The following is a 25,563-nucleotide window of genomic DNA, read 5'->3' as shown; positions in this document are numbered from 1 at the left end:
AGAATTAGAAAGGCGAAAGGTGGAAGTACTGAGTTCTGAAGCTGTGGTCCTGCAGAGAAATGATGAGGGTTTTCAGGAGAGTGAGCAGGGCCGAGGTGGTGACAAAGGATGGAGGTGACCAAGAAAAGGACGGGATTGGAATGTGTTTTGATGCTCTATGTGTCAAGATTTGTTGATGGTTTCCTCCAACCTCTCCAATGGGTTTCCTTCTCACTTACAGGAAGAGTCCACAGCCTAAGCATGGCCGAGGAGGCTTTCTGTGCCATAGCCCCGTCTCTCCTCTCCCCTCCTCTCTGGCCATGCTGGCCTCCTCACCCTTCTGTGAATAGGTTGGGTGTGATCCCACCTTTTGTGTTAGATGTTCCCCCAGATATCAGGCAAGCAGGTATTGACATGCTTCCCCCGCTCTGACCCGGGGTTCTGATCAAATGTCACCTCATCAGAACATTTTTTCATGAACATCCTAGATAAATGAGACACTTTCTATTCCCTGGCTGATTAATTTCTCTTTATAGTACTTACTGACACCTGACAAGTCCATATACTATAGGCAAATATAAAACATGTTACGTATTTATTATTCCCCGAAGACAGGGATTTGGTCTGTTTTGTTCACTATGGAACAAAACTCCCGGAATGGTGCCTGGCATATAGTAAGTGTTTAATAAATATCTGTTAAATTAATATGGTTGAAACAGAGAATGGGAGAAGCAAAGAACAGCTCCCAGGCTTTGGGGTCTGAATGATGGTGCTATTGAAGATTTTTCAGAATGTGGATTGGGCCTCCTTTGCTATGAGCCTGAAGCTGGAGTCCTGAACTGCTTCATCTATTGCAGGCTTGGAGAAGTCCTCAATCCCTCTGGGCCCATGGAAGCCTGAGAAAGTTCAGAATCCTAGAGGGCTGGGCTCCCTTTCTCTTCCCACAGGAAAAGAGGAAGAAACTAGTGACCAGTCAAACTTTCTCTCCGTTCCAGAGACTGAAAGTCCCATCAGTTGGATTCCAGCCCCAGCACTGATGCTGAAGACGCTACTACTCTGTGTTTGGTTTCCAGGCAAACAATTGGCTGCCCACTTTAAGAGACAATATCACTAAGCGCTTTTTTTTAATGCAAAAAGAAAGAAATAAAAAAAGAACTACCTATTTTCCTCATTCCTGCAGGTGCCCAACCCGATTGACTTGTTGGAGTACATTTTCTGCATTCTTAATAGATAGCTAGCAGGAAATGCTTCGTATAGGCTCAGCTAGAGGGGTAGAAAGTTAGCGAAGGGAGGGCACAAGATTGCCAGGCCCTGCTCGGACCAGAGCTGAGCTGCTCTAAAGCAGGCCAGGCAGCGCCAGCCAGCAAAACACCCCTTCGCCCGGCCATAGCGTCTTGCTGTGTCTCCGCCGCCGATGGTCGAGAATTAAGGTGAGAGAAGGTGGGAACTCTGGGGGAGGCGGGAGGGATGGGAATTCAACTGAGAAGGAACTGGGGCTGGGGGGAGGTGGTGGTGGTAGGGGGCATCACATGCTTTGCTTAAGGAGATGCCTTCCGGTGCCTTTGGGGGTTTGTTCCAAGTGATCACTGTGACAACTCAACCTCTCAGACTCCCCATCCCAACCCCAGGGGTGCTGGGTACCATTTCCCAGAAGGGTGGTAAGCGTGTGCAGGTAGGCATCCTGGTAGAATGGAGGCCAGACTGTTGCTCTTGCATTCCTCTTGGCCCAAAATATTTGGACTGAAGACCAGACAGTATTTCGATGCCTACTTGGTGTCTTAAATTTCTGAGCACTGGGGAATATTGTAATTACACTATTTGAACTGCACAGCTGGCAAAGCTTGGCCAAGGCCAAGGGTTTTGTCTCCAAGAGGCTTTCGCGACAAAGCCAGGTGCCAATACAGCAGCATCTTGGCCAGGAGAGTCCTACCCTCGGTTCCAGCTTTGCAGCACCTCCTTCTAAGCCAGACCCACCCCACCAATTCACTTCCCCAGGAAAGAGAGCCTTCAAGGAGGGTTCGTGTGGGGATGAAACCACTCAAGTCACTCCAGAGGTTCAGTGAGATGCAATTGTGTAAAGGATTAAACCAGGTAACAACTCAGAAATTTGAATAGCCCTCGAATACAGACCCTCATCCCCTGAGGTCTGAGTACAGCCGGGGAACTGCTCATGAGCTGTGATCCAGAGATGTACTCCAGGGTTTTCCTTTAGAGTATGTGTCCATGTGTTTGGCAAGGAAAAGAGGGGCATGCATAGGACTTGAGATTTGTTCAGGATCTGCAGTTGTGTGAGGTCTGAGCTCCCCAGGTGAGGGGGATCGAGACAGCCTTCTCTGATCTGCTCTATTTCTATGGAACTAGCCTGTGGTCTTTGCCCAGGGAGGTTAGGAGCGTGCTTCACGGCATTGATGTCTCAGGGGTCCGGCCAGCTGCTTCTCATGGCTTCAGGGAGACTTAGCAAAGAGAGGTGGCAGGCTGGGTCATACCTGAGCTAGAGCACTGGCCACTGGCAAGAGGGTAAGAGGGCAAGACCCACAAAGGTGCTAAGCTGCCCTTGCAGGTGATGGCTTCCAGGAGACGCCCATGAGAATGTGCGGACAAACCTTCTGCCGGTCTGACTGGGAGCCAGAGGACTGGATCAGGATGAGAGTCCCATGGAGGGGAAGGGACTGTTTGCCCCGACAGGTAGAAAGGGATGGTGAGAAAAGGCCAGACACCGAAGTCAGGGAGACTTGGGTTCAAACCTCAGCTCTACCACCACCTAGCTGTATGGCCGGGGCCCTTGATTTCCTCTTTCTCTAAGCCCAGATTTGCTCATCTTTTAAATGGGGATAATAGCACCTAGTCTGAGGGTTGTAAAGATTGGAGAAAATATATTTGGAGCCTCTGGGACAGAATAGGTCTTCTGTGAACTGCAGCTTTAGCAAAAAGGTCGCGTCCATGCTTATCATTACTTGGTCATTCATAATACCATCGCTTTATTACTCATTTGATTTGCTATTTTTTTGAAATATATTTGATAGATAACATTGTGTAGATTTAACATGCACAACATGTTAATGTGATAAATTTATATATTGTCATACAATTACCATCGTGGTGGCCATAATTAACGCCTCTATCATGATGCATCATTACCCTTTCTTTTTATTGGTTCAAATAATTAAATTCTAGTCTTTTAGCAAGTTTGATGATTAGAATGCAGTATTGTCTAGATTCACTGCACTGTGTGGTAGATTTCTAGGGCTTGTTCACTGCTTGTTGCACATTTATTCCCTTAAACAGCATTGGTTCTGTCCCCCCAGCCCTGGGAACAACCATTTTATTCTGTAGTTTGGCTCTTGAAAATTCCACAGATAAGTGAGATTATACTTTGGCTTATGTCATAACGTGCTCAAGGATTATACTTTTGCTTTATTGCTCAAAGTCCCAAGTATCTGAAGATATCATGTGCTTTTTCACTGAGGAATAATTTGCCTTCAGTGAAACTTGCAGATCTGAGCTGCACAATTTGATGAGTTTTGACACGTCTGCATCCATATGTAACCCTCACCCTCTTCAGGATGTAAGACATTTCCAGCACCCCTGTGAGTCCACTCTCACCCTTTTCCAAGCTCTACCTCAAGGCAACTACTGTCCTGATTTTTATCACCATAGATTATTTGTGCCTGTTTCATGTAAGTGGAGTCATACAATATGCAGTCTTTCGTGTCTGGCTTTTGTCACTCTGGTTAATGTTTTTGTGATTCATCTATGCTGTTGGGTGGATGTAGTTTGTGCCTCTTTATGACTGAAGAACATTCCATTGTATGAAAATGTCACAGTTCGTTTATTTGTTCTCCTGGTGATGGACATTTGGGCTGTTTTCACTTTTATAAACAAAGTCACTACGAACACTCATGTAGAAGTCTTTGTGCACACATCTGTTTTCGTTTCTCTTGGTTATATGTGGCCTAGAAGTGGGATTGCTGGGTCTTATGGTAAGCGTATGTTTAACTTTAGAAGACACCGCTGGATGGTTTTTCAAAGTGGTGGTTCCTATGTTTTTTGAAATAAGAATACAGTGGATTCATTTTTTTAGGGTGGTGCCTGGTGATGCTTAACATGTCTATCACCCAGGGGGAAACAGATTGACATGCTGAATCTAAGGCTTCTAGAGACAACAGAATCCAGCTGTGACTGGGGCTAAGATTCTGAAAGGAGAACTTTTAAATAAGGGTCCTCAGCTTACTCCCAGATTCCCTCCTAATGGTCCCATGATGATCGACTGACACTTCTGGCAGAAAAATAAAATAGGCTGCAGAATTCCTATACCCCAACCTCTTCATTTTACCCTAGAGGAATCTGAAGGCCAGAGAGGCCCAGTTATTTCCCCAAAGGCACACACCCAGTCAAGGGCAAGACCAGGTCCTCTGAGCCCTAATTGGTGTGATTTCCTTGCATTGTGCCTTCTCTGCACGAAATGGCATTTCATCACTCAGCCATTGTTTACTGAGTGTTAGGTGCTAGAGATAAAGAAATGAATAAGAAATGGCCCCCATCCTCCTGGATCTCAGAGACTAGACCAGGAGATGGGCTATTCAACTCTAGTCATTTGCATTATATGCATCAGAATGACTAGATTCAAAATTTCTTTAGCCAGAACTCTGGGCAAGTTGGATTGGATGGCCAGAGGTGACGAAGCCCCCAGACCTTTTATTTCCCTAGTAAAGGGAGGCCACGGCCTCTCTGCGGTGCCGTCTGCATGCCTGGTCCCTGCCTGGGTGCAAAAAAGGACAGCCTCTGCCCTCAAGGAGCTCACAGGTAGGACCCATTGAGGCCAAGTTGAAGGCAATTCAGCAAATGATTGTTGGATCATTTGCTCAATATTGAGCTAGGTGGCAGACACTGCTCTAGGCGCACAGGAAGCCTGGTGAACAGAGTATCAGTGTGAAAAATGTTAGCTGCATTGGGTGCCGAGTGTATCCATCTGGGGATTCCCTGGCGGCCTAGTAATTAGGACTCTGGGCTTTCACTGCCGTGGTCCGGGTTCAGTCCCTCTTTGGGGAACTGAGGTCCTGCAAGGCACGCGGTGCAGCCGAAAGAGAAATAAAACAGAATGTGGACCTGGATTTAAAGCTCTGACATTTTCTAAGTGATTCTGGGCAGAGTATGTCTGTCTGGAGGTCTTAGGACTGGTTGATTGTAATTACTAATTCTAAGATGGGGTGGGGGTGGGTGTAGGACCCCATCCTGCATGAATCACCATGTCAGGGAGAGCAGGAGAATTTGGTGGGTTTGGTGCTCCTGCACGGAAGTGGGCAAGGTAGAAATCAAGGCTTGCTAGGGCAACAAATTGTCAGTATCCACTGATTGCTTAGTCAAGGTCTACTGGAGTACTTGTGCATTTGTTCAGGGGAATCTAGTGGGAGGCAGGCACTTCCCCAGCTGGCAAATTACTGCAATCTTTGGCTTCAGTGTCCTTTTTCTTTCCTTTTTTTTCATTTGCTGATGCTCTTCTAATCACGTTCCCAGACACTTTTTCACATTTATAAGAGAGGACCCCTTTAGCACTTTATCTTATTTCCCAAAGACTGCTCAGCAACTGCGCAGCTCCTGGGAATTCCAGTGAGAGAACCTGAACCTTAGGCACAAATTGTCCTCAAGGAAGCCACTTATGCCAACTTAGCCAAACCGCTTGGAAAAAGAGTGCCAGTAACATTTTGCGTTTGCTCCGCAGCTCTCCCCTGAGTCACCATGGAAGACGTGACGAAGACCACCGTCCTCACACAGAGCCCTATCAAAACTGAATGGAATTCCCGCTGTGTCCTTTTCACGTATTTCCAAGGGGACATTAGCAGTGTGGTGGATGAACACTTCTCCAGAGCTCTGGGCAATGTCAAGAGCCCCCAGGGACAGAACTCTTCCAGCACTAGCGAAGATGTGCTGCTGAGGAATGGTGAGCATGTCGGGAGGGAGGGGCTGGAATTCCCTATCAGGCTATCATCAAAGGACAGTTCTGATGTTCTGAGATGTGTATATTTGCTAAAGGCACATCACGCTGTTTAGTGAGAAGCCACACCTCTTTCTCAGAAGTTTCGCTTGAAAATGGACACTGTTTATGGAATTCCCTAGTGGGCTAGTGGTTAAGACACCACCCTTCTACAGCAGGGGGCATGGGTTCCATTCCTGGTTGGGGAACTAAGATTCCACAAGCCACATGGCGTGGGCAAAAAAAAAAAGAAAAAAAAAGGACACTTTAATCAAATTAATATACCGATTTCATTGTGTCCTCAATTATGTTAAATGCTGGGTTCACACTCAGTATGCGATGAGAGTACCATTATTATTACTACCTTGGTCTGACAGGGCAAGAACACCAAAGGATTTGGGCATATGTGTCCCCTGTAGAAACACCCAGCCTTCTCTCCGTTAATAGTGGGTGCTGTGGGGAGCTGGGGTCGGGCCAGAGGGAGGTGGATAAAATGAATGTCTCTCCACATCCCTCTCCCCACCCTTAACAATACTGGGGGTGTCTATTGCACACACTATTGGGTGATTTTTTTTTTTAAACAGCATTGTCTCATCTCAAAACACTTACTTCAAGACAGCTATGCCAAAAGGTGCTGAGCTTATGCGTTGAATACCCTGCTCCCTTTGGAGGATGGACATGCCTCCCAGGAGGGGGCCTCTGCCTGTGGGGGAAGAGCTCACTGGTTTTCAGAACCCATCACTCTGACTGGTCAGACTCTGGGTCTGGATAGGGAGTTCGTGTTTAGCCTCTTTAGCCTTTCAGAATTTGCTTCTCTCCTAGAAATAACTTTTCCAGTCAGGTGATGTGTTTTTCTCAGAGACTCTTTGGAGTTCAGGAAACATGTGGAAGGGGGAGCATAGTAGAAGCAGGTACTAAAGCTAACGCTGGGGACCAGGGGCTGAGTGGAGAGCATGGAGGTGCCGTCTAAGGGTGTGCTGAGTACTTCAGAGCAGCTGCAGGAATGGCTGCTCTTGAGTCATTTGGGGAATTGATGCATGGGTAAAAACCCATCCATGTGGTCAATGGGATTCAGAAGCTTTATCTGACTCCTAGGAAGGGTCAAAATCCTAGGCTCTTCAGCATAACTAAGTCTGTCCACTTTGGCTATTTGACTCTGAGTTAATTCTAAACACATTGCCTTGAATATATGACAATCATTTCTTTGTCAGCACCAGCAATTCATCGTCCCTCATTTTCTCTCTCCTGCTTGCCTGGTAAACAAACCTGAGATATAACCAATTCTTGGTTGCTTATTGTCCCATTTCTTGGTTTCATTTCGCAGCCAGACTCCTAAGAGGTGTCCACGCTTGCTCTTTCCTCTTCCTCTTCTACTCTCTCAGATCTGCTCCACTGAGGCTGTCATCCTCATCACTCTTTGAAACCACTCTTATCCAGGCTCGTGGAAGACTTTCACTTTCCAAAGCAAATGGTCTGTCTCTGTCCTCATCTTAGCTGACCCATCAGCAGCATTTGCTGCAGTTGATTGCTCCCTCTCTTGGAAGTAACCTCCTTTACTTGGATTCCATAATATCACACTCATGGTTTTCCACCTGTCTCCCTGGTTACCCCTCCTTCTCAGTCTCCTTTGCTGAATGTCCTCTTCTCTTCAAGGCTTCATCTCTTAAACATTTGAGGGCCCTAGGACTTTGATCTCAATTTCTCTCTCTACATTCACGCCCTGGGGGATCTATTCTAGTCTCTTTGTCTTAAATACCATCTACATAAACACCACCTATGTGCTGATGAAATATTGTATCTTTACCCAGACTGGATTTCAGACTTATTTACACAGCTGCCTAGTTGATAGCTTCACTTCACATAGCTAATAGGAATCTAAACCAAATAGGTCCCAAGCTGAATTTTTTTAAAGATTTTTTTTTTAATATGGGCCATTTTTAAAGTCTATTGAATTTGTTACAGTATTGCTTCTGTTTTATGTTTTGGTTTTCGGACTGAGAAACATGTGGGATCTGAGCTCTCCTTCCAGGGATCGAACCCACACTCCCTGCATTGGAAGGACCACCAGGGACGTCCCCCAAGCTGAACCCTTGATCTTCCCCTCACCCTGCTCTGTCCATAGTCTCAATAAATGGCAGCTGTATCCTTCCAATTAATTGCATCATCTTTAATTCCTTTCTTTATCTCATACCCCACATCCAACCCTTTGAACAATTCTGTAAGTTCTACCTTCAAAGTTTATCTGAGCTCTGAACATGTCTCTCCACCTCCACTTCTGTCCCCTTAGTCTGAAAAGCCATCCTCTCCCCACTGGATTTTTGCCTCCTCATCAGTCTTCTACCGTTGCTTCCCTTCAGTCTGTTCTCAAAGTAGCGGTCAGAATAATACTATTAAAACGAAAGTTGTACCATATCACTTCTGTATTCGAAATCCTCCAGTAACTTCTCATCTTACTTGAAATCAAATCCAAGGTCTTTCAGGGGACCCTCACTTGCCTGAGCCCCTGTCATCTTTTTAATCTCATTATCCTCCCACCTCCCTCACTCCAGCATAGCCTGCTTGTTCTTTGTAGCGTGTGACAAGTACAGTACTGCCTCAGGCCTTTTACATTTCCTCTCTCCCCTCTTCCTGAAATGTTCTTTCCCAGGTAACTGCAAGACTTCCTCTTCATTGAAATCTATGTTAGAATGTCATCTTTCAGACAGGCCTTCCTGAACAATCTATTTAAAACATAAGTCCCCACCCTGTCACTGTCTTACTCTGTTTTATTTCTCTTAGCGTGCGTCACCATGGGGCATATTGTGTATTTTATGGGTTTCTTATCTTCTCCTATTCCCTAGACGCTGTCGGTCTGTTAAGGGCTGTTTTTCAAGTACCAACCCTAATGTCCAACACATGGAAGGTACTCAATAAATATTTAGTGAATGAATGAAATTGTGTTTTGGATCACAGTGTGCTGATGTCTGTCGTTGATGGGGGTTACTGGAGAGACAGTATCATTTGGTATATGGCTTTAGACCCAGGCACCCTGGGGCAGAGTCAGCTTTACTGTTGTTTAACCATGTGACCTCAGGGCTCATCACTTCATCTCTCTGGGCCTCTGTTTCCTCATCTGTAAAACTGGGTATCATTGAACTAAAGGAGGAATCAGTGAGATTACACATGTCAAGTGGCACATAGTATGTGCCATGTAGGTGGTAGTTAATTTTTGTGGTGTGTGAAGGCTCAAGGCATGTTTTTTGAATGTCTACAGTGGATGTGAGGGCACACCTTCAAACCTTCAGGATTGCAAGGCAGCAGGACCCTCCCCTCAGCCTCCAAGTTGTCCACTGGCTTCTGCTGGGTGGCCACTGCCCTGTTTCTTAACTCTCCTCCTGACTTTGCTTTGTATTCTATGAAGCCCCTGCCCACCAAGGGAGCTTGGATGCGGTCTTGTATCTGGCCCAAGATAGCCTTCTCTGGCCAAACAGGTGGCGTTCTTCTCTACCTGCCTCCTGTGTTGTCACATTTTCCGTGTGATAGTCTCACAGGTCCCCTGACTGTGAAGAGATCTCCCTTGCAGCATGTGTTGTGGGTTAGGCTGGTGTTTGTCCAGATGACTGAACAAATGAAGGAGAAATCCTCTTTTCTTCAAGGCCTCTCTTATTACAGTTAGGAGTCAAATTTCTCTCATGAGCTCTGCTGCCTCCGGGGAGGGTCCCCCTGAAAGAAGACGTGTCCCCAATGGTTCTCAACTGGAGGTGTTCTATGAACTGCACGCAGCTTCGAAAATGGTGGGAAATCCATAAAGCGGCTCTTCATCACCAACACTTAGCATCCTCTCAGCCCCTGCAGGCCTGCCCCAGGCTGCCTGGCCTCAGCGAGGCCCCAGCTAAGCTGAGAACAGGCTCCCATTCATAAGCTCCCATGGCGGGCTCACCCACATTTTAAGGGTGCTCTGACAGGCCCATGTGGCTAGGAAATGCCATTGAATTTCCTGGCTGCTTTTTTCAAATCCAAGTTATTTTTTTTTTATTTACTTAGGTATAATTTATACTGGCCCTACTTGTAGAAAAGAAAACACATGCTGAAAGTATCTGAATTATTTCCCTTTTAAAAGGACATTGGTGATTTCAGAGTAGGTAACTTGGAGAAGCTTCATAAATTATCATTTCTGGGGGCTTGTCTTGGTGCACAACCCACCCTATGTTCTTCCTGTCCCAGCCACGAGCCCAGCCCCAGGGCTGGCTCCCTTCACTCAAGGGCTGCTGAGAGAAGGTATTTGTACAACCTGAGCCCTCTTAGGTCTTTTATAGCTAGTCTCCTCCTCTCCTCCAGAATCCAGGGAAGAAATGCTGGGTTTCTTTCTCTCTTTTTTATTTATTTTTTCAATTTTAAAAATTGAAGTATAGTTGATTTACAGTGTTGAGTTAGTTTCGGTGTACAGCAAAATGATTCAGTTATACATACATGAGTATATAATATGTATCTATTCTTTTTCAGATTCTTTTCCCTTCCAGGTTCTTCCAAGATACTGAATATAGTTCCCTGTGAGAGTCTATCTGTTGATCCCAAACTCAATTTATACTTCCTCTTTCTCCTTCGGTAACCATAAGTTTGTTTTCTGTGTCTGTGAGTCTGTGTTTTATAAATAAGTTCTTTTTAGGTTCCACATATAAGCAATATTATAATCATATTTGTCTTTCTCTGTCTGGCTTACTTCACTCAGTAGGATAATCCCTAGGTCACCCACACTGTTGCCCATTAGCACTCTCACTAATAATGTTTCTAATGGCCAACACTTACTGAGTGCTTCCTGTGTTCCAGGCCCTTTCCCAGGGGCTGGCACATGAATTATCTTAGTGAATCTTCACAGTAACCTTTTGGTTAACTCTCACCATGCTCATTTCCTGATAAGGAAACTGAAGCTCAGCGAATCAAGTAACTTGCTCAAGATCCCACAGCTCATAAGGGGCAGCTGTTCACAACCAGATCATTCAATTCTAGATACTGAGCTCTTACTGGGCTTTCCAGCTGACTCAGTGGGAAGGAATCCACCTGCCAATGCAGGAGATCCGGGTTCGGTCCCTGGGTCAGGAAGATCCCTTGGAGGGGGAAATGTCAACCCACTCCAGTATTCTTACCTGGAAAATCCCATGAACAGAGGGGCCTGGCGAGCTACATACAGCCCATGGGGTGGCAAAAATGTTGGACATAATTGAACACGCATGCACAGAGCTCTTAGCCATTTTCAAAATACAAGCACATGTTCTGTATTTCATCTCCATTTTCAGTTGGGAAAGGAAACCTGGCTAATCAGCAAAGGACCTAGACAGGTGGCTATGAAGAAGGGAGTGAGACGGAGTAGGAAACTCCCCCCCAACACACACTGGGTGCCCTGAAACAGAGCTGTCCGCCACAAGCTGTCTCTCTGTCTCTAGTGTTATTGTAACCTCAGCTAATACAAATAATATTTTCTTTGTTTCTGGAGTGAATAAATCAGAGACAAGTGCCACCAGCCAAAATGGCAGAGAGGGGAGTGTTAATGTGTGCACATCGGTCAGGCCAAAGTTGGGAACTTCATGGGGCAAGATGTGTGTGTGTGTGTGTGTGTGTGTTCAGAGGTTTCTCGGCTTCAACTTCATTTATATTAAAGGTGGAGACAGGGGAAAAGGAAGGAAAGAAGGAAAGATAGATGGACGGCAACCAGGCGATTATGCAGTGGCCTTTCACAGCTATGACTCAGGTTCACTGAGTCAAGTGGGTTCTTAAGTTTTTACTTTAAAACTAAATTTTTGGGGGAAAAAAAAGCAAAACTAACTTTTTCTAATCACAACGATAATGTGTTAAGTTTTGAAACTTTACAAAACACAGAGAAGCACTCAGGACACAAAACCACATGCACGTCTAGGCGCCCATACTAAGTTTTACAACCTAACGTCACTTGGCTTTTTAACGGGTAATAAACCATATATATCTTTACTGCCATTTCATGTTCTACTAAGACATCATTTTATGCCTCAAGAGTATCCTTTTTTTATAGATGTCTCAAATCTGTTAAAATTTTTGGACATTTAGATTGTTGCCAATCTTTCACTATATGTAAATATCACATTGAATAGCCTTGCAGCTCAACTTTTACATGCATCATTGATTATATTCTTAAAATATATTGTGGGTAGAATGACTACATCAAAAAGTCCACTCAGATTTTAGGGTTTTGATATCTGCAGATAAATTGCTGCCACAAATGTTATGCCCGTTATGCTCATCTGCCACCTTTTCAGCTGTGGGAGTGGGTGAAAGCGCCGGCTCACTGCATTCTCAAGATAATAGGAGGCAGAGCCGGCCAAGCGTGAAGCTGAGACTCAGCCAGCTCTCCACCTGCTAGTTCTGTGGCCTTAAGCGAGTTACATTAACCACTTTGATTCTCTCTTTTCTCATCTGGGTGGCCGTGAAGCTCACCTGAGGTGCATCCAGAATGCTAGATAAAGAGCCTGACCCATAGTAAGTGCTTAGTAAACAAAAGCTCCTCTAGATTTATAATCTTTCCTGCCCACCTTTGATGGATTGTTTCTGGGAACTGACACACAGAGCAAAGGCTTCTGAAATCTCCTTTAATTTTTATTTTATTTATTTGGCTGCACCGGGTCTTAGTTGACACACAGATCTTTGATCTTTGTTGCAGCAGGCAAGATCTTTAGTTGTGGTATGTGGGATCTAGTTCCCTGACCAGGGATGGAACCCTGGACCCCTGCACTGGGAACTCGGGTCTTAGCCACTGGACAACCAGGGAAGTTCCGGAAAGCTCTCTTTTATAGCCAGTATCTACTCCATCCTCCATATCAGCCCTGAAGCACCACTGTTGCTTCCCAGGCTCCTTGGCTCTGGTCTTTCCTCCCCTCCCTCCTGTGATGGCTGAGGGCAGAGAGACTCCTCAGGCCCCCTGCGTTACCATTTGGCTTTTTCCTGGTTGATCCTGTAGAGTCTTGCAAGCCAGGAGAGAAACCCGTGAATGTGAGCCTGTGCTGTGTTTCTAAACCAAAATAATAATTAATAATATTAACCACAGCAGCAGCTCTCACTTCTTGAGTGCCTATAAGGTCCTGGGCGCCATGCTAAACCTTTTACACGGATTGTCCCCTTCCATCCATGGGAGAGGATGTGCTCGGTGTCATTGGCTGTTATGGGGGAGCCTCTTTGCGGGGTTGACATTGAAGTTGGTATGTCCAGAAGCCAGCCTGGAACAGGGTGTTAGGGCCACCATGCAAGGATAGAGTATAGGGAGGATCCTCTGGGGTAGAAGCAAACTCCTTGATGCCTAGAGGTGCTTTCTAGAAGGTTCTGGGGTTCTCAGAAGCATCTATGGGTGGGCATGGGTGATGTCTCTGGGTTTGCTTAAAAGGTGGGAGAGTAGCTTGACCTTTTCATCCTAAAGGGATAGGGAGGAAATGGGGACTTGTGCTCTCTGAACAGGACCAGGTCTTAGAACCAGGGGCTTCATGAATATTAGAGGCATGGATGGAACTAAGAGGCAGGGGCTATGTGCTCAGATTAGGAGTCCAAGGGTTGGAAGCCTTTTGTATTCCTACTGAAAGAAAGATCCAGCCTGGGGGGGAGGGGAGGAGCAAAATACGGGAAGGGGATTAAGAAGTACAACCTACTATGGACAGAAGTTACAAGGATGTAATGTATAGCTCAGGGACTATAGTTAATATTTTAGAATAACTATAGATGGAGTATAATCTCTACAAATATTGAGTTACTCTGTTATATACCTGAAACTAAAATAATATTGTAAGCCAATTATATTTTGATTTAAAAAAAAGCTAAAGCTGCATCCACTTTAAGACATCATAAGATATGGGGTGGTTAATATTTCATAAACACTGCCTAGTATGGACTGACATCTGAAGGAAAAAAATAGAATATGAAAAACCTAGCCTTGACTAAATGTCTCCAGAGTGTTCTTTGCTTGCTCTCCATTCATTAGTGTAGGCTGGAGCTTGAGAAGACCATGAAGTCTTGCCTGGGGCTCTAAGAGGGGGAACTCGGGTAAGGAAGTATCACCAGGGCCATTTCTTTGCACCAGCCACCATGAGCCAGTCCAGTGGTTCCCCGACTAGATGGGTGTGGTGACTAGAGCAGTTTGTCCAAGAAGCCCGAGAAGGCGGCCACCAAACAAAATCCAGGGTGTCCACTCCATGGGACACCACACCCAAGCCTGCCCTGGAAAGGTGGCTTTTCTGGGCCTCCCAAGGCCTACAATTGGGTTACTGTGAATTCAGGATTGGGACTCTCTATGTCTGCCCACATACTCCCATCCAAACTGTGCTCTGGTGCACTCAGTGGCCAAGTGGGACCTTGGAGAGGCACATCCACCCACTCCCCTTAACCTTTCAGTCAGACGATTCTGAAAGTGAAGCAGTTAAAGAAAATATTCAAAACGTGCTGGGACCCTGCCTTCCACATTTCAAGCCTTCCAAACCTTGGTCCTATGTATGAGATCTGGAAGGCCAGTTCAGATGGAAACTACCCAGTTGTCAGAGGCTAAACATTGTTTCTCATTTGTGCTTAGGACATGCAGTACACTCATTCAATATGAAGCAGGAACAGTGATTAGCCTAAGTCAGCTTAATCACTCTATTTGTGCTACACAGTGGGCCCTGAATCGCTACTACCCCACAGATAACTGCCTCGAATTGCTACTACCCGGCAGATATCAGTTTTCAAAAGTAGCAGTCATCCTCAGGAACAAATCTGGCTAATTGTTTCACTGCCCTTGGCCTCATTAAAAGAAGCCAACCTTTGCTTATCGCTCATGAACAATGTGAAAAGTTGAGCAGAATATCTGTGCTATGTAGGTGAGGGCTTGTTTTGCCCTTACCATCTATATTACATGAAAAGCTGTGCTGGTGGGTGAGACACTCCCGCATCACTGGGCAGACCTATCAGAAAAGATCCAGGCAAACTGAACATTCAGGAGCGCTGGGTGAGGTGCACAAGGAAGGGCAGGGGGCCAGACAGCCTCTCCAGCTCTCCAGCCTTTCAGTCTCCATTTGTCTCCACACCCACGCCCCCTTCATTATCTTGGATAGATGAGAACCTCCAGGCTTTAAGCACCATCTGCCAGGGCTCTCTCCCGCCTCCCCTCTTGCCTGAGTGAGTGTTGAGAATGGGGAAAATATCCATCCATGTCAAGCTGCCCAAGACTGTGAGAACTCCAATTCAGCTGCTCTTAGAGGCACAATTTGAATAATGTCTCTGAGACCAAAGGAGACTCCATCCCCATTAGCTAGTCCACAAGAATTTTACAAGAAGAACCTGAGTCACCGCTTCACCTTGAACATTTTGCTTCTATAGGAAGAAGTACAAGAAACTGGGCTTCCCTGGTGGCTTATATGGTAAAGAATCAGGCTGCAATGTGGGAAACCTGGGTTTGATTCCTGGGTTGGGAAGATCCCCTGGAGGAGGGCATGGCAAACCACTCTAGTATTCTTGCCTGAATCCCCATGGATAGAAGAGCCTGGTGGGCTATAGTCCACAGGGTCACAAAGAGTCAGACATGACTGAGCACACGAAGCAACCATTTTCCTACCCATCACTGACCCCCTCTAGCTCCGATCTCTACTTGGCTAATCTGCTTTGCTAACTTGGTCCAGTCTCTTAACATCCCCATGGCCCAGACTGTTCTTGAAAATGAAATTTCAACCCCAGACTTGTATGATACCAGCAACTGGTGTTTGGAATCCACTGAAGAGGAAAGGCTTCACAAAACTTTATGAAGGGTTCTTCTCTTCAGTGTATTCAAAACACCAGCTATAAAATAGAAGTCAAACAATGGCAACAAACAACACAAATCACCTTTCATCAAGTAATTCTACTTCTAGAAGTTTCCTTGAGAGGTTAGTCAGACAAGTATATAGGGATGTATATATGAAGATGCTTATTCCAGTGCTGTCAATTGAAAAAATGGAATAACTGAGCTGCCCAAGTATTGTGTTTGTTAGTCATGTTACTGCCTTCTGATGGCATACCATGCAGTGATTTGAAAAACTGGTGTTGGTTCTATTCGTTGCTTTAGCAGGATGTTTGTGATATTTTAATAACATGAGAGCAACTGGAGAAACAATGTGTACTTATATAGAAACATCCTAGAAAGAAGTACACCTAAAGATAGACACTGATAGTCTCTGGATATTATGCTTAGAGTGATTTTTTTAACCTTCTCTAAATTTTTCACATTAAAAATACATTATATTAGCCATACATAGTAGGTGTGTGCATGTTCAGTCGCTCAGTTCTGTCTGACTCTTTGCAACCCTTTGGACTGTAAGTCCATGGGATTTTTCAGGCAAGAATACTGGAGTGGGTTGCCATTTCCTCCTTCAGGGGACTTCCTGACTCAGAGATCTTATCGAACTGGCATCTCCTGAGTCTCCTGCATTGGCAGATGGATTCTTTACAACTGAGCCATCTGGGAAGCTCCTGTGTTAACCATAAAAAAAGCTAATTCCATTTTGAAAACAATAAACAAACCTGTCTTCTAAATCTTTCCTTCCCAGACAGTGACATGCCTCCAAATCAGTGGCGTTTCTCTGCTCCTTGGACAAAGCCACAGCCGGAAGTATCTTTTGCAAATGGCGCCACCAGCTGCAACTTGAATGGATCTGGTCTCATGCCTATGGATCAGTACCCACTGTCCCTGACCGGGGGCCCCTCCATTCAGCCTGGCGAGCTGTGGCATTTCTCCTCCCTCGCCAGCCCCAGCTTCCCAGAGCCTGGCTACCCTCATGCTTTTTCCACTGGGCACTTGGTTCCAGAGCCCCAGCCTGAGGGGAAGTATGAGCCCCTCCTAAGTCTCCTCCAGCCAGAGAGATGCCTAACCCATCCTCAGGAATCTGCCTCGTGGGAGGATGGCAACTCTGCCCAGATGGCCGGAAGCACAGGATTTCTCTTCAACCTGCCTCCCAGCTCAGCCCACTGTAAGGAAATGCCTCCAAGTATGGTTGGAGGGTTGCTTCTGATTGGTTGTGGTTGAGAGTGAGTTGGCATGAGATGGGATGGAAAGACTAATTGCTGCCTCTCCAGCTGTGGGGCTTCTGAGGGACAAAACATCTATCTTCACTAGGCTGTATCTATAGTCACTATTTAATGACTAAAGGGTTGCATAGATAGCCAGCCAGATGCACTTGGCTCAGAATATTCACCCTTGTCTGCTGACTCGAACTTACCCTAGAAAAATGATGGGTTGCTGCCTAAAATCTTAGGGTCTTGCATTCACTTTACTGTGAACTGCCAGATAACCCATGTGTAAAACAGAACTCAGTGATACACCTATAGGCTCAAAACTATCTCCCAAACAGGTTGGCAACTTGCAATAATGCCAGACTCCTGGGTAGAAACAAGGGCCGTCTATACCAACCATCTGCTCCACACATTAAAATTCAAAGCGACAGTGGAGGCCGCCCTCTTGCTGCCTGGAGACCGTTCATGGTCCCTGACTGTCTGGTGCTTTTGCTCCCTGACCCCTACTCCTCCCCCAGGCGAAAACCTCCTTAACGTTCATTCACTGTTTTATTCCATTTACTCACTCACCCGACATATTTAATTAGCACCTACTAGTTGCAAAATACCCATCGAGAAACAAGACTCCCTTCTTTGTAAAAGGATGGGAAAGAATTGGCCTGAAGTGTACTTTGACAAAACAAACAAACAAACAAAAAAACAAGCGACTCTCCTACAAGATTTGCCCTTCACATGAAATATTGGTAATAATAGATGTTTCATAGTTTCTTGGGGCTGAGTCTTCATCTTCTGGCTTTTTGCACCTTGGATGAGTTTTCTTTTACAGCTCCCTGGTCTGTGCCTGAAAGAAATTGCCAGAAGTTGCTTTTACTTCCAAACTAAGTATATTTATGTCACACCGAGGCCTATCCAGCCTAGCTTACCTAAGTCAGATGCCGTGTTCCATCCTAATGTCAAAAAGAAATTTCCCATTAAAATACCATCCCTTCATTTGCAGAGTTTGATTAGCAATATACTTAAAAAGAGTAAATCAAAAAAAAGTCAAGCTTGGGAAACCTATGAGAATTCCTACCCTTGTACTCTTGTACAGTTTTTAAAAAATCTGTTCCTGCTGGATTCAGAGGGGAAAGAGAGGCCAACTGTGTGTATATGCTTGTGCACACACACAGTGGAACCCTGTCTCGATGGATGGTTAGAACACAGCTCAAATCATTGCGTCCCAAACAAAACAAACCCATGCAGTTCAAATCAAATTTAGCAAAGATTTAGCAAGCATCTAATATATGCCAGGCACATCATGGTAAAGCCACAATGCAGGCATTATCATAGTCCCAAAAGTTCTAGATGCATTCTCAAATATTCATCACCAAAGTCTCGACTTGCCAACTCTTTACACTCTCCAACTAATGCTGATATCCACTGGATGAATCAGTGGCTGACAGTCCAGGATCTGTTGAGGAAGTCGGCAACCCTTGATCAAAAACAATGCCCATAATATGGGAACAAAACCCCAAGGGCATACAAAACAGAAGTGTCTCTGTTTTTGTAGCATCTGATAAAAGAAAACATGTCAGATGTCAAAATTGAAGAGCACATGATTTGGGATTCCTTGGGGGGCTACTGTGCACTTTCTAACCCAGTCCCTGATTTCATTCCCAATCATATTTTCTTTCCTAGTTAAGAAAATCTATTTCCCCCCTGATGGTGGACCTGCCGGTGCCAGCTTTGCAGTTGAAAGTGAGTATCTGCTTCTGTCTTTGATATCTTGTCTCCGCATCCTGAGAACAAACTTGTACCAGAAAAACCAGGATCTCCAGCAACTGAAATGACCCTCATTTCTGTTATTTAGTGTTTTTACCCTTAAAATTGGTTACGTTTAAGTCTCAAAGAGCCCATGCACTTAGTATCTTGTAAAATGTTTTGCCTATTTTCTAATTTGGCTGTAAAAGCAATTCTATTAAGTTCTTTTATCTGAGCTGGATTTAGCGAGGTAACCAAGGTGATGCAGGAAAATGAACAAATTCATGAAGGTTAGCCTGCTCTTTCCTGAATGTTCAGTTTTCAGCCCAGAACACAGGGCCACCCCAGGACTCTGCAGTCAGAAAATGCCACCTGATACCAAAAGTTAGGACTCTGGGCTCCACATTCAATTTGAAAGTGGTGTCAGTAAGAACCGCCCAATGAGGACATTCTCTGGTTTGACATGAGAACCTTAATGGCTCAGGTTTGAATCCACCTTCATTAGTTACTAGCTTCAGGAACTTTAACCACATTTCTTCACCTCTCCATACCTCAGTAGCTTTATTTATAAACAGGATTAAAATAATGTCCACCTCATCAGATTTCTGATGAGGATTAATTTACATATATGTATTGACATGTAAATTCTAATGGAAATGAGCTCTAGTAAGTCAGCACACGGTAAGGCAGCAAAAAGTACCTTTAGGGAGGGCATCCGTGTGCCTTCAGCTGTTCTCTGAGAGGCATCAAGGGAAGAGCTGCCACCACAGCCTCGAATCTCTGGCACTTTACAGTCTGGTGTGGAGTGGGGGTGAGCAAAATATACAGACCTCCCTAAAATGTCCACTCGTTGAGGGCCAAGACTTTGAAGGGTGTACTAACCCATCCTGGCACCTGTGGCAGTGCCTGGTATGGAGGTCAGAACATATGTGTCTAATGAATGAGTGAGCAGAAACCAGAAATAATAAAAGAACTTCAAAAAAGGAAACGGTAAAAATCTATCTGCCAATAGAGTATAAATTAAATTTTTTTGATGCCATTGTGTGAAACAAGCAAGTCACAAATCACCCTCCGTGAGGAATTGGTTGTGGCCAAGTGACGAGATAGATTTAGGACTGATCCAAGAGCCTTAGTACAGTTTCATCAGGCTTCATGGAAGTCTTCCTGAACGGATGAACTCTGTTCACCTTCTAATGTATGAAATCAGGATTATCAAGTCTCCTAAGTACTTGTTAAGAGCTTATACATTAAAAAAAATTGTAAGCCTTAGAATTACCAAAAGCCTAATGCTTTCAATTGCTCATTGGTCCAAATTAACAGCAACGCCATGTATCAGTGGTGGCTATGAGCTCAGTCCCCACAATGACCTTGTGATTCATGTATGAGGACATCTTAGGTGCCTTACATGAGGCATGCAGTAAATAGAGGTTGAATGAGTGAAGAAATGGATATACCCATTTTATAGATGAGTAAACTGAGTCTCAAACAGGTGAACAGACTTGGCTTAAGATCATCCAGCAAGTGGCAGGGATACAATTATTTCTCTGCTCTCACAGTGTCATAATCATCAACATCATAAATTACATTAAACATAAATCATCAAAAACAATTCCAACTTAAATCAAGTATACAGCAGTGAAGACTAGCAACTGGTATGATTGCTTCACTGTATATGGGCTCACTGTCCATCTGTGGGCCAGGACAGTATCCTGAGTAAGATGAGGGGGTGCAGAAACTTGGAAAGCATGCAAAGGAGCAGTATTACCCTGAGAAAGGGCCATGTGGAGAATAGGAAGTGTGGAATGGGTACCTAGCTATGCCAACAGCCCCCTGTTGGCTATTCTGCCACTGTGGCTCTGGGCAGAGGGAGGCAGCAGGACATGGAGAGTGGGAAGAGGGTGACTTCCTAGGTGAAAAGAGGACCAGGAACACCCCTCAAAGCCCACACTCTTAAGAGAGCACAGCGCCCATTTCCCCATCTTGCCTGATGCTGAAAACCAGAGGGGACCTTGTGAAACACCCAGATTCTACGCCATCACTTCCTAGTTGAGTAGTTTTGGCATGGAACTCAGTAGCCTCTTTATATGTTTGAGTCTTGATCTATTTTGTATTAATCTGATTTGGGATTTTTGTTTTGTTTTGGCCATGCCAAACAGTTTGCAGGATCTTAGTTCCCCAACCAGGGATTGAACCTGGGCCCTTGCAGTGAAAACCCTGAGTCCTAACCGTGGAGCCGCCAGGGAGTTCCCATATATCGACCTGATTTTGAAATGAGCTAGATGAAACTGTCAGGAAGGATTTTGGTAGTCTGAAAGATTTCCTTTGTTAGGCCCCAGATAAATATTTGTTGAAGAAGGCAGACCCCCTCCTGCCCCTCCAATATGGTCTAGTCCTCTCGAGTGGGTACCACACACCCACATGAGGCAAACTCCCCAAAACTGGTGCCAAAATATTTAGTGAATTTGATTTCTTTAATCTGCAGAAATAGACAGTGATTCATTGTACATTCCTTCAATGTCTACAGAAAATATTACCAGACATGGTGCACTTATATATATATACACATATATACAATAGTGTATAAAACTCTCTTGGTCCCTGCTCTCACAGAGTTATTAGTCTAGCGGGGAAGGTAGATGCCACCAAAAAAAAAGGACAAAATAAAGTGCAAGTTCTGGTAAATCTGAAGGAAACATACCAACTGTTGAAACAGAGCAAGACAGAGGTCAGCTTTGGATAAAGGGGGTCAAGGGTGGCTTCTGTGATGACGTGATGTGTGAACAGGGACCCAAATGGACTGAGGGATGCCGAGAGCTTTAGAAAGAGCTGGGATGAAGGTGGGGAGGCTGCCCTGCCCAGACCAGAAGTGAGTGAGGAATGGGAGAAACATGAGTGTGGGCCGAGTGAGCCCTGGAAAGGTCAACTGGGGCCAGGTGACACAACACCTTCTGGATCATGGTGGGAGGTTGATTTTCTCCTCTAAGTGACTCAGTGAGACATGGCAGGGTTTGAAGTGTGACCCAATTTGCATTTAATAAGGCCACAGAGCTACTGTGCAGAGGATGCATTGGAGAAAGAACTAGTTAAGAGGCCAGAAGCACAAGATGGTGGCCCGAATCAGATGGCAATCATGGACGCTGGATGAAGTGAATGTGTTTGAGATCTATTAATATGTGGGGTGTTTAGGTTTTCATTTGCTTGCATGAGCAACTCTGGATACTGGTACATGTGTGGAAATGAGGCAGATTGTAGGAGAACACAACTCTGCCTTGGCCACATTCACTCTAGGTGATGATAAGACATGCAAGCAGATGGCTCTCTCCAACGGTTGTATTTAAGTGTGGAGTTCAGAAGTGGGGAAGAGCCTGAGTAAAGTTTTGAGACTGTTCGGTATGAAAACAACACTGCAAGCCACTGAATGATCACTCAGGCAGAGAAAAGGGCAGAGGACAGAGTCCTGGAGTGTGCCAATATTTAGAAGTTAGGAGATATGAGAACTGAGCGGCCAACACAGAGAAGGAGCAGTCCCTGGGTGGGAGAAGAGCCAGAGAGTGTGTGTGGTGTTACAGGAACTCAAAGAGGAGAAAGTTTCCAAACACAGAGAGTGATCACCTATGTCAAAGGCTTCCGAGAGATCAAATGAGAGAAGGCCAGAGAAATTTCTATTGGATGTGGCATCAGAGATTTTGGTAACATAGTTAAGAGCAGTTTTCATTAATAGCTGGATGGGGTGGGTTGAAGAGGGAATGGCAACTGAGAAAGTGGAGATAGTAAATGGCAGTAGCTTCTTGGAGAAGCTTAGCATTGAGGGAGGTGAATAAAAGCAAGGTAGTAGCTACAGAGATTAGTGGGGTGGAGAGGGTCTTTTATTTATTTATTTTTTAAAGAAAGCAAATATTAGAGCCTATACAGAAAAGTAATTAGCCTCCAAAAAAAAAAAAAAAAAAAACCCTCAGGTGACCAGAAAGAAAAAAATAAATAAAAATAGAGCCTATACAGAGATGAAGAGATGGATGACAAGAGGATGACAATAACTTCATGGCTGGAGACAATTGCAAGGATGTGGGGAAGCATTGGCATTTGCTCGGAGGAGGGGACATTCTACCATTGAGAGCAGACAAAAGATGGGGAATAAGGACACAGATGCCACTAGATTTGTGGGCTTGTTTGTGGGGAGTCGGAAACGTACTAATCAAATGATTTTGAGTCAGCTATAAAGGCTGACATCATGAGTTTAAGTGGGAACAGTTGGCTGACTTGTGTGATTTTTTTTTTTTTTTCACCAGGGCTGTTGGGTTAATGTAACGCACAGAGAAGCCAAACTCTGGCTTATCCAGGGTTGAGATTTTGACAAGTGAGCATGATGAATGAGGGACCATAACACGGGATCATGGTATCTAAGCTGCTCAAAGAAGGAAATGGAGGCAGATGGAAGGTGCCAGGAAGTAGAGGTTGATGGATTGGAGGATGAGATTCTGTAAAAATCTGGTGATAAGACTGCTTAAGCCGATGACATCGGGAGATGGTGGTTTGAAATTGAGATGGTAGGGGTGCCACCTGTGTACGTGATGACAAGGTCTAGTGTGTGACCATGGCAAATGGCTGACGGAGGCGCCATGAACCAAAGGTCATTAGAAGGTGCAGAGAATGGCAAGAACCACATAAATGAGGTAAAATAAGAACCCATAGCTCACTACACCACGGGTGCTGTTTTTATCCTCATTCACAGATAGGAACATGGAGTTTTAGGGAGGTTAAGTAACTTACCCAGAGCCAAGGTAAGTGCTAGGGTCAGTTTTCTGTCCTTGGTCTTACCCAGTAAGCTAGCTGCAGTGTGACCACATGATAATTCTACTCTACTCCACATAAGGACACTACCTCTTTAACAAATATTTCTGAGTCTATCTGTGCCAGGCACTGTTCTAAGGGCCTCACATGTGTTTAACTCATGTAGGCGATAGGTATCATTAGTATTCCCATTTACCAGATGAGGAAAGGGGAGCTCAGGCTAGGTAACTTGCCTGAGGTCACACAGCTAGGAGCGGTGAGGTCAAGACTCAAACCTGGGTTCCTTGAGCACTAAGCCAGCTGCTACCTCATCAAGTTTATTCTATTTTTCAGGAAGCCCGTCTCCAGAGAGAAGAAGAGATCTGTTCTTTTACTGAACATGGGTTTAAAGAAGAGAATTCTTTTTCCGAACCTGCTTCTGGGTTTCTACTGTGAATCCAGAGAGTCTGGAGACATCACCGTCCTTTTCTCTTGTTGCCACCAAAGAGCACTGGGTTGAAAGCAAGTTTCTGTTCTCCCTGAAATTCTATACTTTTTCTTGGCACCTATGCCCTGCAGCACATTTTTTTGTTTTTGTTTCTTAAACTTGTTAAGTGAATCTTGAGCATATAAGATGGTTAAAAGAGTTGTTTAGTGGTGGGGAGCAAACCTGTAGATTGTTCCCCCAAAATGACAAATTTCACCGTCTGTGTTCACTGCCCTCCTACTTAGCAATTGGCCAACTTACCCTCCCTCAGCACGGTTGCCCACATCAACACTGACCACGTGGTACCCAATGGGGTTGTCCCACTCTTCCAAATGAATAGAGAGATTCCAGAAACAGCTTGACGCTTTCTAACCTTAACCAGATGATGCCCAACTTCCCTGTTAATGGCACTGGCAAGACCCACAGAGAGTGGCTGGGAGGTAGGACGGTTCCTGCATCCTTGAAGTTTGAAGGGAAGCTGAAGAGGTCTCTGTTCTTTTTTAGGTGATGGTTGGGAAAATTCTGGGTGGAGGCTGACTCTAGCACTTGTGATGCATCATTATACAAGGGTGTTATCTTGGCTCACTGTAGAAAGATTCATCTGTGTTAGAAGGTAATATGTACCATCAGAGTTGAACTCTTAACTATGCTATTTAGGGGGAAAAAATGATTCCAAGAGGGCTGGCATTTGGTGTAACCTGGGTAATCTGATGTTATTTCCCCGAAAATCCCTCAGCCTGGATATAAAGCTGAAAGCAGTGGTCAATTTTCCATTAACAAAGAGGAAAGAAAAGGCCTCCTGTCTCTGAAAGACCCTAGTGCTTCTGATACAAGTAAATCTCTGCCCAGATCATCTGTCTAGAATCATCCTTTCTTATTTTCCCCCTCACTTCCAAAAAGCTAACTTGAAAAGCATTTCTTTGACTACTATTGGTATTTTACTCTTGCTGACTGCACACATACACAAGCCGGCCCCATATATTATCTGTGGGGCTTAATCTACACTCCCAGTTGATAATCTTATGAGATGCTAGCTAGCTGGGGAAGGGGTGGAATCAGGTGGATCAAGGTTTGAAACTGGAAAGTCGGGCCCAATAGGGCTAGAGCCCATAAACATATTTTTCTCTAAAGTTTTGAGAAACTGACAAAGGGCTTGATCCACTCAGACTCACTGGCTGCGACCCCTTCCCCCCCAAACACACCCATTCCTGAACTTTATGATCTGAAAGAATGGGAATTGTTTCCAATGGGCTGGAAACTCACTTGAATACCTGGGTTAAAAAAGCAATAAAAAGTAACAATTTCCTTTTTTCAGGAAGCAAAAACTATCCAGAATTCAAAATAAGGATGTTTGCAAAGCCAGTTGAGACTTGCGTAGAAGCAGTTTTCCATTCTAAAAATCAATATCAAATGTAACAAAACAAAGGAACCCCTCCAGAGATAAAACAAGTAGCTATCTTTATGTCACATCTTTCTCCCATATAAACAATAATCTCTGCCCTTTCCATAACTGCTTCTCTAGCTTGACATAATTGAAAAGGATTTTGTAACCCATTTGTTTTTTCAAAATGTGAAGATTCCCTGGAGTAGGAAATGGCAACCCATCCCAGTA

The 25,563-nt window shown here is 44.8% G+C and overlaps 1 protein-coding gene across 1 annotated transcript; it reads left to right on the top strand.

Moving 5' to 3' along the window:
* The first annotated feature begins 1,300 nt into the window (after window positions 1-1,300).
* On the top strand, window positions 1,301-24,172 carry VGLL1 (vestigial like family member 1). The gene is made up of 5 exons (XM_065916471.1): window positions 1,301-1,409; window positions 5,699-5,917; window positions 16,495-16,914; window positions 18,635-18,694; window positions 23,819-24,172. The coding sequence occupies exons 2-5, from the start codon at window positions 5,716-5,718 to the stop codon at window positions 23,860-23,862; spliced, it is 726 nt and encodes a 241-aa protein (XP_065772543.1). The 5' UTR covers window positions 1,301-1,409; window positions 5,699-5,715; the 3' UTR covers window positions 23,863-24,172.
* The last annotated feature ends 1,391 nt before the right edge of the window (window positions 24,173-25,563 follow it).

This window comes from Muntiacus reevesi, chromosome X (assembly GCF_963930625.1).
Source record: "Muntiacus reevesi chromosome X, mMunRee1.1, whole genome shotgun sequence".
Taxonomy (NCBI): Eukaryota; Metazoa; Chordata; class Mammalia; order Artiodactyla; family Cervidae; genus Muntiacus; species Muntiacus reevesi.
Note: the sequence above shows the minus strand (reverse complement) of the source record. Positions and strands in the feature narration are given on the sequence as shown.

Bases quoted from the DNA above. Each gene is read 5' to 3' on its own strand.
- VGLL1 (XM_065916471.1), top strand. From the start codon at position 5,716: ATGGAAGACGTGACGAAGACCACCGTCCTCACACAGAGCCCTATCAAA. The intron at 5,918-16,494 runs GTGAGCATGTCG...TTTCCTTCCCAG, and splicing joins AGATGTGCTGCTGAGGAATG to ACAGTGACATGCCTCCAAAT. The intron at 16,915-18,634 runs GTAAGGAAATGC...TTTCTTTCCTAG, and splicing joins GCCTCCCAGCTCAGCCCACT to TTAAGAAAATCTATTTCCCC.